General features: G+C 35.2%; 1 protein-coding gene across 2 annotated transcripts in view; it reads right to left on the bottom strand.

Moving 5' to 3' along the window:
- The window catches only part of NUP37 (nucleoporin 37), a 41,077-nt gene that overhangs the window by 8,962 nt on the left and 15,373 nt on the right, over positions 1–16,742 (bottom strand). For both annotated transcript variants that reach the window (XM_060023892.1, XM_060023891.1), the window contains exon 6: positions 1,181–1,271. In XM_060023892.1, coding sequence (XP_059879875.1) covers positions 1,181–1,271 — 91 coding nt within the window. The remainder of the gene's footprint in view (positions 1–1,180; positions 1,272–16,742) is intronic.

Here is a 16,742-nt window from a genome sequence, read left to right on the forward strand (position 1 = left end):
ATAAAAAGCTGCCTTGAGACTAAGAATGGAAGAAAAGCCCATTGGATTTGTTAAAAATATCACTGATGACTTCTGAGAGAATAGAGGAGACTGAATAAGATTAAAGAGTTAGATCAAGGGACAGGGAAAGAGGAACTGAAGTTAAGAGGTGTAAGTGATGGGTTCAAATATTCAGAAATAAAAGGTGTGAAGAAGATAGACTAAAAAGGGGAAACAGAAGAACGTAATGGTTAAGAGTAAGACATATGGAGGAGGTTGCTTGGGTACACATGCGAATTTTTCCAGTTAGTAGCTGTGTGAACTTGGGTAAGTTACTTAACTTCTCTGAGCTTTGTTTTCCTTATCTGTGAAATGAGATCATCACAGTACCCATCTCATAAGGTTGCCATGTGGGTTAAATGACCTAACTTAATATGAAATGCTGACAATGAGCCAAGCACATATAGGTACTATGTAAGTTTCTGCCATGATTAATCAAGGTTACCTTTTTGTGCAAGTGTGAGGACAGAAAAGAGTCACGGAGAAGTATGAAGACATTAGAGGGCTATGAAAAGCAGGATGCCTAAGAACTAACATGAACTCTAGACAGTGGAAGGACTAACTTTAAGAAGATGAACGTGGCAACTTCTTAGATCCTAGGGAAGGATAAAATAGAGCAATGCCCAAGAGAAGATACTGGCAAATGAGAGAACTCTTGGTGAATGGCTCCTATCTTCTCCATGAAATTGAGTTAAGGTCAATTGATAATAACTCACAGTATATTTTTGAATTTTAGAAAGCTTTACTATGAATAGGAATTGAACACCACTGCAGCTAGGTCAAATTTGCCTTATGCCACTGATGCTTTCTGTTTACACACTATGGCTCACAAGCATGGATTTAACTTTTTTTAAACAAATACTGCTTACTAGTTAGTCTAGGCATTAGTTTTTAGATCATAACCTATCAGAGGGCATGAAAAGTGTACTCTGAATAAATGCCATTTATAGATGATGGTTGTCAAATAAGAACTTAACTGCAGAGAACTTTTAAGGTTCTAGATTAATCCAAATGCATTTGTGCCAATTAAGAGTCTCCGAGGTGGAAAAAGTCATTGATTTTTCTCCTCTATGTGTGCAAATATTATACATGTATATGTCTTTTCAGCTTGACAGAAGAAAGCTAAGTTATAAATAATAACCTTAAAACTTTCCTCAGGATGCCAGCACACACTCATTCCAGGGGAATGAAGAAGAAAATGAGCTGTCTGTATTCCTTCCAAGTTCCAAATCCTAATAAAAGAATAGGAGTATAATGTTAAAGTTTTGATAATTACTAAAAAATGAAATTTCTATAAATTTATTCAAAGCTATCAACTAGAGATTATAGGGTAGACATCTGTATTTAAAGCATATCCTTTAAAGAAAATTATAACAAAATTATAATTATTTTAGAAAATGTAAAAGTAGTATGAAGAATTTAAGTTTTATCACACTCAATAATGGAAAAACAGTTACATACATTTTCTCTCTAATTAATCTAGTATAGCAACACTGTAACACAGTAACCAAATTAAATTATTCATGAACTCTTATTTTGTGGACAGGATCTTGAAGTTTCTAGGTCACTAATCACGTTGCATTCCAACTTCAGTAGTCACTTCGATTAACAATAATTTCTACCAGGGGTGCTTAAAACATATACCTGTACCCCCCTCCCCTACCCCAGTGCTCCCATTTTAAAAATAGCATATAAAGAAGCTAGTATGAAGTGATGTGAATTTAGGGAGATAGTAATTTCCCAGTTGCTTATTCCTTCTGCCTTTGAGTTCCCATGCCAGGGGCTACTTCTTATCTTTTACCTTTTCTGATCTGGCTCACTTCCCCAGTTCTTCTCAAATGGGGCCTTGACTGCTAGCTACCAGATTAAAGGATAGAAGGGCTGAAGGAACAAGCACCTGGCTCCTCCTACTCTCCCTCTCCTCAATACTTACAAATCCATAGTAACAACAAACAACCTACTCAAGTTCCGTCTCAATTTTTTTCCCATACCCAGAGTGGAGATCAACATTCAGAAGTCTCAGTAATGGCTCTGTTGTGAGAAGTCCTATTCCCCAACCAGACTGCTCATTTCTAGCTCATTCTTCACACTCAGCTATTGTTATATCTCACTGGTACAGAGTGTGGCAGAGTTAGCATGGCAGGAGACAGAAGGTGATGGGTGGCTGGCAAAGTACCCAAACAGTCTGGTCCTTAAGAACCGAATGCATTCATTAGAATGCCCTGGACTTTTTCTTCTAGGTTTTATAGTTCATTAGGGACCATAAAACAATTTCAAGAAACTTAGAGAATGTGTTTTTAAAGTTGAGGCAAACTTTTATTTCAAAGAAGACATATTTATTGGACAATGCCACTACTATTCTGTGCCAAACCACATCATTTAAAATTTTTTTCCTTTTTATAGAAATTACAGGATCTCCAATCTTGAAATATCCTAGTTACATGTAAACTAACAAAGATGTTTTTAAAAATGATTATCTACTTGATTAAATAATTTAGCAGCATACACTTTTCTCTTGCCAAATCAACACTTTTATCTGTATTTACTATACAGAGAGACAAATACAATTTAATTGAAGAGGGGAATCACATTTACCACGGGTTTATTCAATTGTGTTTCACTTCCCACAATAAATAAGATTATTAGTTATGGCAACTGAATATTTCTTTCTTCTCTATTGCCTTTTACATAATAAAGTGCTGGGCTAGCATATATTTTACCCCTTTTGAAACAGCAAAAAATTGTCTTGCATATTCAGTGAATCCATGAGAGAATGGTTTAAAGGCTCCATTCTTTTGATCTTATTCTAACATGTATTTGATTTTTGCTTGCTATTATAGTGAATAAATACATACAGAATATTTTCATGATTTTTTCCTTTTCAAATGAAGGAAACCAAACATTTAAAAAAACACGGATAAAGATATTCTATAAAACAGGTCAATTAATAAAGTATATTCCTGTCCAATGAACCACATTTTAGTCTAATTTTTAAACAGTACTTAACCTGAACAGAACCTGACATATTTTTTGGGGGGAAAAAAAACCAAACACAAACCACCAACAAAAACTGATTTAAAAATGAGGAGGGTAATCCAAATTACTTTCCAGGACTAGGATAAAATGATTTACAGCTTATAATTATATGCTTATTATATAATTTTCAGCAGTTGCATGATCCAAGTACTAAATACGCAAAATACAACAAATTGGGCTGAAATGAGTTATCATAACTAAATTAGCTACAGATGGTACACTTTAAGTTGTTAAGTCTTATTTCCCTTTTTGATAGATTCCATAATTAAGCTCTTCTTAAATCCTTTTGTGGAGCTCAACTTATTTTCCTGTGTCTTTACTGCATGTCTCATCTAGTTAATATTAGTTCCATCAGATGAAGTCACATTCCTCTTTTTTTGATACATTTTTTGCAGTATACCATATATAATAAAAATACACAAATCTGAAGCATACAGCTCAAATAGAACACACCTGAAGAAAGCACCCACATTAAGATAGTATTTCCAGAACTCCAGAAGTCATCTGTGCTTCCTTCCAGTCCTATTTCCTTGCCTTCTCACAAAAAGTACCCACCATCCTGACTTCTAACACCATAGCTTACATCTGCTGGTTTGGAACATCATAAAGATGGAATCCTATGGAAAATACTACGGAATGTATTTTCTTGGTCTGGCATCTTTCTTTTTTAATATATTAAAAAAATTTTTTTTTAATTTATTTTTGGCTTCATTGGGTCTTCGTTGCTGCACGCGGGCTTTCTCTAGTTGTGGTGAGCGGGGGGCTACTCTTTGTTGTGGTATGCGGGCTTCTCATCGCGGTGGCTTCTCTTTGTTGCAGAGCACGGGCTCTAGGTGCATGGGCTTCAGTAGTTGTGGCACGCGGGCTCAGCAGTTGTGGCGCATGGGCTTAGCTGCTCCACGGCATGTGGGATCTTCCCAGACCAGGGATTGAACCCATGTCCCTTGCATTGGCAGGTGGATTCTTAACCACTGCGCCACCAGGGAAGTCCCAGCATCTTTCACTCATCGTTAAATCTTGTGAGATTTACCAACACTGCTGCATGTTGTATTTTGTTCATTCTCATTGCTGTACATAGTAGTCCATTAATTAAGTCATTTATGGTCATTACCAATAATCCTGCTATAAACCTTCCTGTACATGTCTTTTAGTGAATATAGACACCCACACACCATTCCCCCCCCCCTTACACAGACACACGCCCACATCTCCCCACCCTCTACCTCCACCTGCTGGGTAACTGCTAGGCATGAAATTGCTGGATCATAGTTTACAGACATGTTCAACATTAGCAGGTATTGTGAAATAGGTTTCCAGACTGGCTGTACCTCATTTATCTTTTTTTTTTTTCATATTTCCTTTTCATCACCAACTGAAAAAGTCTAAACTTTCTTTGACAAATTTTCTGACAAAACAATCTTAAAAGCATCATTTGTCTTAATGGCAAAAGGCACAACTTTTCAGTTGGGCTTATTTGTAAGGCTGATTTCTCAAATCATCCCCCTTTTCTTGCATTTTAGTTATTTTCATGTATCTGTGTATGAAAAAATTTCCATCAGTTTTAAAATGTAGTGAACACAAAGTATAGTAAAGACTCTCTTAATTGACCTCCTTCTGACAGACTCCTTTTTCTCTCTGCAGAACTGACAAGAACAAGGTTACTTTCTAATAGCTCACGTGTGCATTTGTTGTAGGCTTACCTCGAGGGAATATGGGTTTTTTGCTTAGTGAACTGCTGTTTGTAAGTGATGTAAACCCATGCTCATTAGTGTAATTACATAATTAATATTATATAAGCTGACGATATGAATGTGAAAGAGCTGTTTCAATGGAACTAAGTTGATGGCAACCAAATAAAGGTAAGTTTCTAAATGAAAAAAAAAGCTCTTAAATTTGGTATGCATGAGAATTACAAAAACAAGTAAAATAAAAATCTAGATATATTTGAATTACGACTGCTTAGCACATGTTTTCATTGTAGACACTAGGTGTGGTTCAGGCAAAAAAGAGGTCTAATGCAAATCAATGGACTCATAACTTAAGAAAAACAACAAGTCTAGGTCTAACATCAAAAGACTGGCAAATTGGCAAATTTTCATAGACACATTATATATTAAAATAAGGTAGGTAGACATTCCTTTAAAATGAGTTCCTGAGTTTGCTGACTTTTTCATTAATCTAAGGAACTACTGGTTTGGATCATGCAGATAAGAGAGTTTCTACTGTAATAGGAAAAAAAAAATCATAAATTTACATTTTCATATTTCCAAATTTATTGCTAGTATATTTGTTTATAATAAATAAAATTACCTAAAAGTTAATTATAGCCACAGAAGCATACTTTTCAGGAAAATGGTATATATCACAGAAAGATAAGCTGTAAGGGTTTATAACCTTCTTAACACACATAATCAAACACATGGAAACATAACAGACCCTTTATAAAACATATAAAAATATAACATCAAATTAAACTACTTTGACCAAAACTCAGGAGCTATATAAAACATATATGTATACCTATTCAAATGTTTGCAAGGGAAATTTCAAAACTAAAGCTTTTAAGGTAAAGTTAATCTGCTGACATAAATGAGTTTTGATACAATTTGAATCCAAGTGAAACAGACACCTCCACCCCTCCCAACTCTGTGGTCTTAAGTAGAACTCTCAGATTTAGTTGTAAAATGCAGGGGTGAAGAGATATCCACATCTAAGATTATGAATTACATTTACCTTACTTTTGGTAGTTTACTGTTAAAATTATTGCCTTATTTCAGGCTGAGTGCTTTTCAGCAGAACATTAAGTATTCTTAACCACATGGTATTTAAATGTAATTGTCCCATTTAATTAATGAAAAGGTCTCATAAATTGGGTGTTGGCATATATGGGATATCCTACATATTATCAAAGGTCTTTTGCATTCACAATTAGTAGAGGGAGATGTTCCCTCTGAAAATTCAAAAGGAAATTTCCTGGGTAATACTAGTTCATTTGTTTGTTCTTCATTTTTAATTGGCAGCTCATTGTCTGTTAAGGAGTTCATTGTAGAAGGAAATTTCTGCTACCAAATGTTTATGACAACACAGACAAAAGAAGGGATGGATGACATTAAATGACACATCTGTATCCATTTGGCCCTCTTTAACTGGTAAAGCAAAAAATACAAACCACAATCTTTCTAAAAGATAGGACTGGATCACATGAATCACTGTATTGATTAATTAAATATGAAAGCAAGAACAAAAGTAATACCTAGATGCAGTTATAAAGATGAGAAGGCATTTTACAACGTTACTGGGTGTAGGAAAGGGACCTCCAACATTCTTAGACAAGAAACAGGTTTTTCACTGAGTTTGTGAGAGCAAAATGAAGATTCCCCCTGCCCCCCATTTCCTAGTAGTTGATCACTAAGTAATTCATCATGCTATGGATAATTCAAAAGAGGAGAAAACGTGGTATATTTCCTAAGTAAGTGAACACACAAATAGGAAGAAAGATGAAACAAATTACAAAATTATTTAGTGCTAAAATATTTGGTTTTAAGTGCAAAAGGAGTTCAGAGGTAGGGAACCATATGATTGAATGCACAAATCGAGGGATTAGGTAGACAAATCTTGATAGGAATATGGTAGGTTACAGTGGTAAATAAACTGTCAGCTTGTGGCTTAGACTACAGAAAACTTTGATAGCTAGGCAAAAGTTTTAACAGTGGAGGTGACAAAATGGCATGACAGCATAAAATAAGAATTTTGCAAAGGGTACTTTCAGTATATGTATTTCAAATATATTCAGAAATAAGATTAGACTAATTCTGCTTTTTAAAAAAATACTTCATACTACTAAGTATGTAGTATTAATAATAAATGAAGTGGATTATTAGAAATTTTACTGATGAGAGTAAGAAAAATTATAAGGATGAAAATGAAAGACAATTGCTTATGCTTACTATTTTATCCTTCAATAATTAAAAATTATGAGTCAAAAATAAGAGTCAATAATCAAAGACTGTGTGTGTTTTGAAGGGGACAGGAAGTGGCCTGTTTCAAATATGACACTAATAAACCAACTATACCATTCAAAAAACCAATCTACTATTGTACATCTTCATGAAGGCTTGGAGGGGTTAAAAAAAAATCTTACAAGCTTACATGTTGTTCCTTCATTTTTTTCTTAAAACTATAAACAAATGCAGCAGAAACTACCAATTTACCATCACAGAGGTGAGACACTACTTGAGGCCACCCCAGAGGAGAACTGACATCTTATTCAACTTACGTAGACAAACAGATTTTTGAAGGATAGGAATTGTGAGATAATTTGTCATATTTAAAAATAAACCTCAAACATGGGAGGGAGAAGGCTAAGGTGGCACAAAGTGAGAGAGTGGCATGGACATATATACACTACCAAATATAAAATAGACAGCTAGTGGGAAGCAGCCACATAGCACTGGGAGATCAGTTCAGTGCTTTGTGTCCACGTAGAGGGGTGGGATAGGGAGGGTGGGAGGGAGATGCAAGAGGGAGGAGATATGGGGATATATGTTTATGTATAGCTGATTCACTTTGTTATACAGCAGAAACTAACACACCATTGTAAAGCAATTATACTCCAATAAAGATTAAAAAAAAACTTCAAAATTAAACTCTCAACTGCAAAGAAATACCATATGGTAGTTTTCAAAACAGATCGTATTTAGTTATTTCATCTTCAAGGAATTCAGAATAAAAGGACTTTTCCTTTAACTAGCATAAACCTTAACACAAACACCAGTCATACTACCCAGGAAATATTAGCCTTTCATTATTTCCAAGAAAAATTTTGATATACTTGGCAACTGAAATTTGACTATATGCTATAGGAGGGAAGGTACTCTTTAACAGTTACATAAATGGACTTTCAAAATAAACCTGAAAAATGTTCATGGATATGATTCTCATTTATACAATTCACTTATTACAACCACACAATGGCTACATAAAGCAAGCTTAAGTTACTGCGATCACTGATACGGTAATACACTTTGAAGTACTGGTTTTATATTTCATCTACGAGAGCACATGAGAGAACAGAGAGTTAAATACTAGAGAGTGGTATTACCAGTTCACGATCATATAAAATTTCAGAAAATTCTTTCATCATTTTATAACTTTTACTCTATTATAATCTTTCATTAACACACTATTTCATTGCCTTGAATTAAAGATCTGCAAATGTGATCAAAAGGTTTTACTAGAATTTCTGGATGCTTCCTATAAAGACATTGAATTCTTATGTTTCATTCACTAGAGGTAAACTCAACACAAATTGTCTCTTTTATTTCACTCTTAAAGCTCTTATTAGAACTATGCAATGATTGATCTTGATTCAAAATGCTATAAAAAACTTGAGGGCATTTTAGAAGACAAGCAGAAAACTTTATTTCTGGAATTATTTAACCATAACATTGTAATGAATAATACACATTCTGATTTCACTTTGTACCTGTAATTATTCAGGCATAGTTTAACTGCTCCTAAATGGAGATTGATCTCCCAAGGAATGCTTCATTGGCTTACCTTCAGAAGGCTCTCAGTATCTTTCTTTCTGTTTCCCACACTATTTTTTTTTATTAAAGGACTATTTTTATTTATTAAAAAAAAGTTTTTTTTAATTTATTTTCTGGCTGCGTTGGGTCTTCGCTGCAGTGCGCGGGCTTCTCATTGCAGTGGCTTCTCTTGTTGCGGAGCACGGGCTCTAGGCACGTGGGTTCAGTAGTTGTGGCACACGGGCTTAGTTAATCCGCAGCATGTGGGATCTTCCTGAACCAGGGATTGAACCTGTGTCTCCCGCATTGGCAGGTGGATTCTTAACCACTGCGCCACCAGGGACTATTTTTGAAAAGATCACTTACTTTGTGATCTCACCTGGGGTGGGATTGGGGGAGAACAGTCTGCCTTAACTATGGATCTTGAAGATTCAAATATACATGAGCAGAAGTGATATGGAAACAATTCAGCTACCATGGGATATATATAAGATATTTGATAAGCATTCTTTTTCTCTTGTAATAATTTTCAAAAAATGACACTACTGACAGTGAATATCATATGTAGTTTAGTATTCCCTTATCCAGTAATTTGGTTATGTTTCTAAAAAAAAAATCATTATTTATTTCCCACCCTTTCTCCCATTCTTGTTAAAAATGATGGCAGCTAGAACATGGCGACTACTAATATCCCAAGTTTCACAGACAAATTGAATGGCACATTACATGCCTCTATTATTTTAGTCTTAAACTAAGAATTCCTTGGTTTCTCAAAGCCAATTTTCCTTCACCATAAATTTTATCTAATATTTTAAAAGATTATTGGGGAGGAGGAGGAGGACATGGATTTAGTTCTGACATCCTTTGAAGTTACAGTGAGTACTGGGTCTTCTATTTCTTCTGTATCCCCCAAAGTACTAAATGTTGGCTATGCTAAACGTGTTTAATAAATACTTGTTGGTCTGACTTGTTCTTACAGAACGGTACTGTTTTTAATATACAAGAACATCTGTTATTTGGCACTGACAGGGAATGAGATGTTCTGTATTAGTGAGTTTTTAAAATAATAAGCTTAACCCATTAAATACTTAAACACCATTTTTACCTTCTTTTGGAAGAAGGGGATAATAAATTTTTCTAAATATGCAATTATTTACCTCTCAAATATTGTAATAATTTTAACCTTCTTTGGATGATGCTGGGTCATAATTTGAAGTACTAGTATTTGTATTTTCCTGTGCATATATATGTGTATATATGGCATACCTGTATATGGTGGACTTGATGAGGGACCATAAAAGAAATGGTGTAGGGACTTCCCTGGTGGTGCAGTGGTTAAGAATCTGCCTGCCAATGCAGGGGACACGGGTTCAAATCCTGGGTGGGGAAGATCCCACATGCCGCAGAGCAACTAAGCCCGCGTGCCACAACTACTAAGCCCGTGTGCCACAACTACTGAGCCCGTGTGCCACAACTACTGAAGCTCACGCGCTTAGAGCCCATGCTGTGTAGTAAGAGAAGCCACCGCAATGAGAAGCCCCTGCACCGCAACGAAGAGTAGCCTCCCCTCGCCGCAACTAGAGAAAGCCCATGCACAGCAACAAAGACCCAACACAGCCAAAATTAAATAAATAAATTAAAAAAAAAAAGAAGAAAGAAATGGTGTAGCACATGAGGCCGAATGCCTAGCAATCCTATGATTTACTTGGGAATTTCTTTTCTTAAACACATCTCCTGTCAGATGCTTTGGTAATGGCATCTTTTTAATAAAGATGTGGTGACAGATAAAGAATTGTATTCATTCCTTCACCCACTTACTCACTGAATACCTAACACAAGGGCTCTCTTCTTGTGCTGAGATGACTCTAAGGTAGTAAAGCATGGCTGGCCTTGCAAAATACCTTATTAGTGAAAAGGCCAGAGCAGTCCACTCTAGGATAATTTTCCTCATCCTCTACAAAACTCCATTTCTCCTTACTCTTGCTCCTCATATGAAAACTGGGCTAATGACATATGAAGGAACATGACATCTTCATTTCAGGAACTGGTACTAGAATGTTTTAGCAAAGGTATCTTTCAAAAAATTATAAATTCTTCACAAACAGAAGATAATACATCTGTAGATATGACACTAAGTATAATTCTATCAATTTTATTAAACCCGACATAATGTTTGATTTTGATCAGAACATACAGGTAATAGGAACACCTGCTTTTTCAATAATATAAAAAGACTAAAACTTCTTGAATAAGAGAATCTACCAAATAAGGTTTTTGAGGATTAAATGAATTAATTCATATAAAACACTTAGAATAGGGCCTGGTCACTTATTATCTAAATCAACGATTCTCAACAGGAGGGATTCTAACACCTAGGGGAATTTTTGGTTGTCCTAATGATTGGGGTGCTACAAGCATTTAGTGAAAGGTAACCAGGGATGACAGACATTCTACATGACTTTTGAATATCACAGTAAAATTTAGAAATACCTCAAAAGGTGGGGCCATTTCAAGATAGGAGTTATGTTTTTTGCAATTTTGTTAGTACTCCATTCCCTGACATAACAGTGAATTATTTTGATACTACCCATATAAAAACTGGCTGATTTGCAAGAATGTTATCCTTCCTTATTTTTTCAATGTGATATCCTATAATTTGTCTTGTCATGTTATTTCTGTTTTGATTAGCATTATTTCCATACTCTTTTACTTCCCATTATAAAATTTTAAAAATTACTACTGACTTGAGTTTTTATTCTAATAACTAGTTTTGCCCAAGGCTATGACACTGCAAAACTCCAGATGGCACTATTTACATCGTACTCTGCAAGCCATATCCCTGGAACTGTGTAACTTGGCAGCTTTCTTATGCAGTCGTATCTGAGCATATACACTGCGCTGTTATTCTATAACAATCTGTTTTTTATAGAAATGTGTAGTAAGTTAAAATACTATTTTATTTAAAATATTATTATTTGTATTTAACAGAAATGTAGTACAATTAAAATAAAATTTTTTACAATTATATATTTTGATAGGTTATATTTTCCATGAGTTTCATTTAAGATTATATAGTAGACATTAGAAAATGTTTGTTTAAAAAGGGGGTATTGGGACTGATAAAGAACCACTGAGTTAAATGAGAACTCAATTTTCTTATAAACTTGCAGGGATTATAGAATACTAAAACTAGATGGAATCTTAGATAAAAATGAAGTCATATTAGAGAATGCAGAGAAGTAATAAACATCTAAAATATTATTAAATACAAATACCACCTTCTCAGGGTGAATTTGAAAATTGCCACTCAGGAGCTTCCCTGGTGGTGTAGTAGTTAAGAATCTGCCTGCCAATGCAGGGGACACGGGTTTGAGCGCTGATCCGGGAAGATCCCACATGCTGTGGAGCAACTAAGCCCGTGCGCCACAACTACTGAGCCTGCGCTCTAGGGCCCGTGAGCCACAACTACTGAGCCAGTGCTCTACAGCCCGCGAGCCACAACTACTGAGCCAGCGTGCTCTGCAACCACCAACCTGCGTGCCTAGAGCCTGTGTTCCACCACAAGAGAAGCCACTGCAATGAGAAGCCCATGCACTGCAACGAAGAGTAGACCCCGCTTGCTGCAACTAGAGAAAGCCCCTGCGCAGCAAGGAAGACAACACAGTCAAAGAAAAAACAAAAACAAAAAATTGCCACTCAGGCAGAAGAGTGAGTGAATTAAGAGTGCAGGTACTAGAGCCACACTGCTTGATATTTGAGTTCCTCTCCTTAATAGCTATGTCCCTTTCCACAAATGATTAGCCTCTCTATGCCCTGCCTTCCCATCTTGTAAAATGAGGGTAAAAATTGTACCTATCTTGGAGTTGCTGTAAAAATTAAATAAATTTACATAGGTAAGGCACTTAGTGCTGGTTAGTATGCAGTAAAGCACTCCATAAAATATTCAGTAATATTTACTTATTAATACTGTAATTCATTTATAGAAAATAAAATACTTTTGTCAGTCTTAGAGAAGATTAAAATGGTTCTGAAATGATTATTCACAGGTTTAAAAATGTATCAGTGATTACCAAGTACCCAGCACAGTACCTGGCACACAGTAGACACTTGATATTTGCTGACTGAATGAACTAGTCTCTATATTAATTTATTCTCTATACATTCATTCTCTATATCAAGAGATAAACAAGTGATAACTTTTTAATGGATAGACTGACACACTAGTACAAGTGAGACTATCTTCATTCTGATTCAGAATTTGGAAAATTTCAACAAAATACATAAGCTTTATAAACCTGCTGAGGGGACAGATTGTTTTGAAACGGTGTCCCTAAAGCCACAAATCTCTTAGCTGATTATAATACTGTGTCTCCTTGAAAATGCCAGAGTCAAACATCAGAAAATATGCACAGATCAACAATGCATTTAAAATAATTTTTTTTGAGTTGGCAGAGTCAGAGAAACATTTCTTCAGCTCTTTATAGTTCAAAATGTTTAAGAATCCATATTGTAGCACTGCTCCATATTGTAGGATGACATAATAAAGCTTAGTATTTAAAAAATTTTATTCATTTATTTTATTCCCCATTTTAATCATTTTAAAGTGTAAAGGGACACTTGGCACATTCACCATGTTCTGCAACCACCACCACTATTTAGTTCTAGAACATTTTCATTATTCCAAAAGGAAACACTGTACCCATTAAGCAGTCACTCCTAAGTTCTTGTCCTCCAACTTCCTGGCAATTACCAATCTGTTTTGTTTCTATGGATTTGCTTCTTCTGGAGATTTTATATAATGGAATCATAGAATATCTTATGTCTGGCTTCTTTTACTTAGCATAGTGTTTTCAAGTTTCACCCATGGTGTAGCATGTATCTGTACTTCATTCTTTTTTATAGCTGAATACTATTTCAGTGTATGGATACACCACATTTTGTTTGTCCATTCATTTACTGATGGATATCTGGGTTGCTTCAACCTTTTGGCTACTGTAAACAGTGCTGCTAGGAACATTCCTTTACAAGTTTTTGTTTGAATGAACACCTGTTTTTATTCTTTTGGGTATATACCTAGGATTGGAAATGCTGGGTCACATGTTTAGCTTTTTGAGGAACTGCCAAACTCTATTCCATGCCGGCTGCACCATTTTACATTCCTGCCAGAAAACAATGAGGGTTTCAGTTTCTTCACATTCTTCAACACTTGTTTTTTTTCTGACTTTTTGTTTATAGTTATTTTAGTGAGTGTTAGTGGTATTTCGTTTTGTTTTTGATTTGCATTTCCCTAATGACATTCAGCATCTTTTCACGTGCTTGTCGGCTACTTGTGTATCTTCTCTAGAGAATTGTCTACTCATGTCCTTTGCCCTTTTTTCATTGGGTTGTTTGTCTCTTTATTGTTGAATTATAAGAGTTCCTTATATATCTTGTATAAGACCCTTATCAGGTATATAATTTGCAAGTATTTTCTCCCATTCAGTGGGATGTCTTTTCACTCTCTTGATAGGGTCCTCTGGTGTCCAAGAGTTTTAAATTTTGATGAAGTCCAATTTATGTATTTATTTTTAATAAATGTGTTTTTGGTGTCATATTTAGGAAACCATTGCCAGATCCAAGGTCATAAAGATTTGCTGGTTTCCTCCTCAGAGTTTTCTAGTTTTAGCTGGATGTTGTTGAGGATTCTGCATCCCTATTTATAAGGAATATTGGTGTGCAGTTTTCTTTTTTTGGGATGTCTTTGTCTGGTTTTGGTACCAGGATAATGCTGGCCTTACAGAATGAGTTAGAAAGTGTTTCTTCCTATTCTACTTTCTGGAAGCATTTGAGAGACTGGTGGTTAATTCTTCTTTAAATGTTTGGTAGAATTTACCAGTGAAGAATCCTGTCCTGGCCTTTCTTTGTTGGGAAATTTTTGATTACTGATTCAATTTCTTTATTTGTTATAAGTTTATTCAGGTTTTCTATTTTTTCCTTGAGTTCTGCAGTTTTGTGTTTCCAGGAATTTGTCCATGTCACCTAGGTTATTTAATTTGTTGGTGTATAACTATTCATAGTATTCTCTTATAATCCTTTTCATTTCTGTAAGGTTGGTAGTAACGTCCCCACTTTTTCTGATTTTACCATTTGTAGTGTTCTCTCTTCGTCTGTCTAGCTAATTAATTTTAGCTATAATATGTTTTAGCTATATATGTTAGTTTTGTTATATCTTTTCAAAGAAACATCTTTTGGTGTCATTGATTCTATTGTTCTCCATTCCCTATGTTGTTCATCTCTGCTCTAATCTTTATTATTTCCTTACTTCTGCTAGCTTTAGGTGTCTTTATTCTTTTTTTTTTTTAGCTTCTTAAGGTGTCAATTTAGGTTACTGATTTGAGCTCTTTCTTCTTTTTAATGTAGGTGCTCACAGCTATAAATTTCCCTCTGAGCACTGCTTTTACTGCATCCCATAAATTCTGTATGTTGTGTTTTCATTTTCACTCATCTCAAGGTATTTTCTAATTTCCCTTGTGATTTCCTTCTTGACCCACTGGCTAATTAATGACAGTGTGTTATTTAATTTCCATGTATCTGTAGATCTTCTATTTTCCTTCTGTTAATGATTTCTAGTTCATTCCACTGTGATCAAAGAAGATACTTTGTATGATTTCAATCTTTAAAAAAATTATGTAGATTTATTTTGAGGACTAACATATGGTTTATTCTAAAGAGTGTTCCAGGTACACTTGAGAAGAATGTGTATTCTGCTGATGTTGGGAGTGTGTGGAGTGTTTTGTATATGTTTAGTTGGTTTAAAATGTTGTTAAAATCCTCTACTTCTCACTGAACTTCAGTCTAGTTATTCTATTTAGCATGTCATTTTAAAGCATGGTATCACCAGCATATAATACTACACCCGAGATGACATAGGCTTTGAGTATGATTGGACAAGGATATCACTAAGGTATCTTTACCAACAACACAGAGACCCAGACTATGGTAGGCATTACTTTAGTACAGTGACAGGAATGATTCCTGGGATGTAAATGGCTATTTCATCTGCCCAAATTGCACAGCTGCCATTTGGCTGGTGTCTTTATTTGTAACTTGGCAATTCTGTACTTTGAGTTAATGAAGACAGTTGTACTGAAACATTTTTCTGTTGTAGTTTGTCCCCTCAAAATCCTTCTTTCCTTTGTTACTTTGAGAGTGTATGTTACTACTCTTCCTTAAACTTGATTTACTTATATCTTCTGTTTCTGTTAAAAATCTTATCTATATTGTTTAGCTTTCAGCCCAAGAAATTTGACTTTAAAAGCCAATCAGAAATGCCCCTCTGGTTGGCAAATTAAGCTGATAAATTCTAAAGTTAGCTCTCCAGCTATTGCTACAATGATGTTACCAACCTCCCAAATCTCAGAGACTTAGAAAAATAAGCATACATTTCCTGCTCATGGGTCTGTGGGAAGTTCTATTTCATGCCAGACGGTTCCATATCTGCTTAATGTGCTTTGTATTCTGGGGCCAGTAGCTATCTAGGACATGCTTATATTATAGGAGAAGACAGAGGACAGTTGGTCAGGACAAACCATGTAAAACATTTCAAGTGTCTGCTTGAGTCACACCTGCTAACATTACACTGGCTTAAACAAGTCACATGGCTAAGCCCAACAAAGTGGGAAAACCTCCTTCCACAGGAGCGGGGAAGGGAGAGTAAGTATTCACTGAACAATAACATCATTAACCACAGCCCAGCAAAGTAAGACAATTAGGAGCAACATAGTAAATTTCAAAAAGTTAGATTTATTTAAATTAAAGGACTTACTTTGAAGTTAAGTTCTTTCTCCTTTTTAGAGTAATAATGTTCTTTTTTAAATAAAATGATGGTAATAATAGAAGGCAGAACTTTAAAAAAATTCTTCTGACTTGACAAAAAGTTGGCCACCCTCTGTCAGTCCCCTATATTTTAGGACAATTTTACTATTCTATGAAAATCCCAAAGTCTCCTACAAAAAAATAATCATGGATCTCTGAATGTAATCCCAGGTATCTCTGGCTGTTGTTCACTATTCAGAGGCTATTCCTTCGCTTGCAAAGACACTCATTTTCCCCCTTCTCAGGTTTCATTATTCCAAATGCTTGTGATTAGGATGCTCCATG

The sequence above is a fragment of the Delphinus delphis genome, chromosome 11, assembly GCF_949987515.2.
Source record: "Delphinus delphis chromosome 11, mDelDel1.2, whole genome shotgun sequence".
Classification (NCBI taxonomy): Eukaryota; Metazoa; Chordata; class Mammalia; order Artiodactyla; family Delphinidae; genus Delphinus; species Delphinus delphis.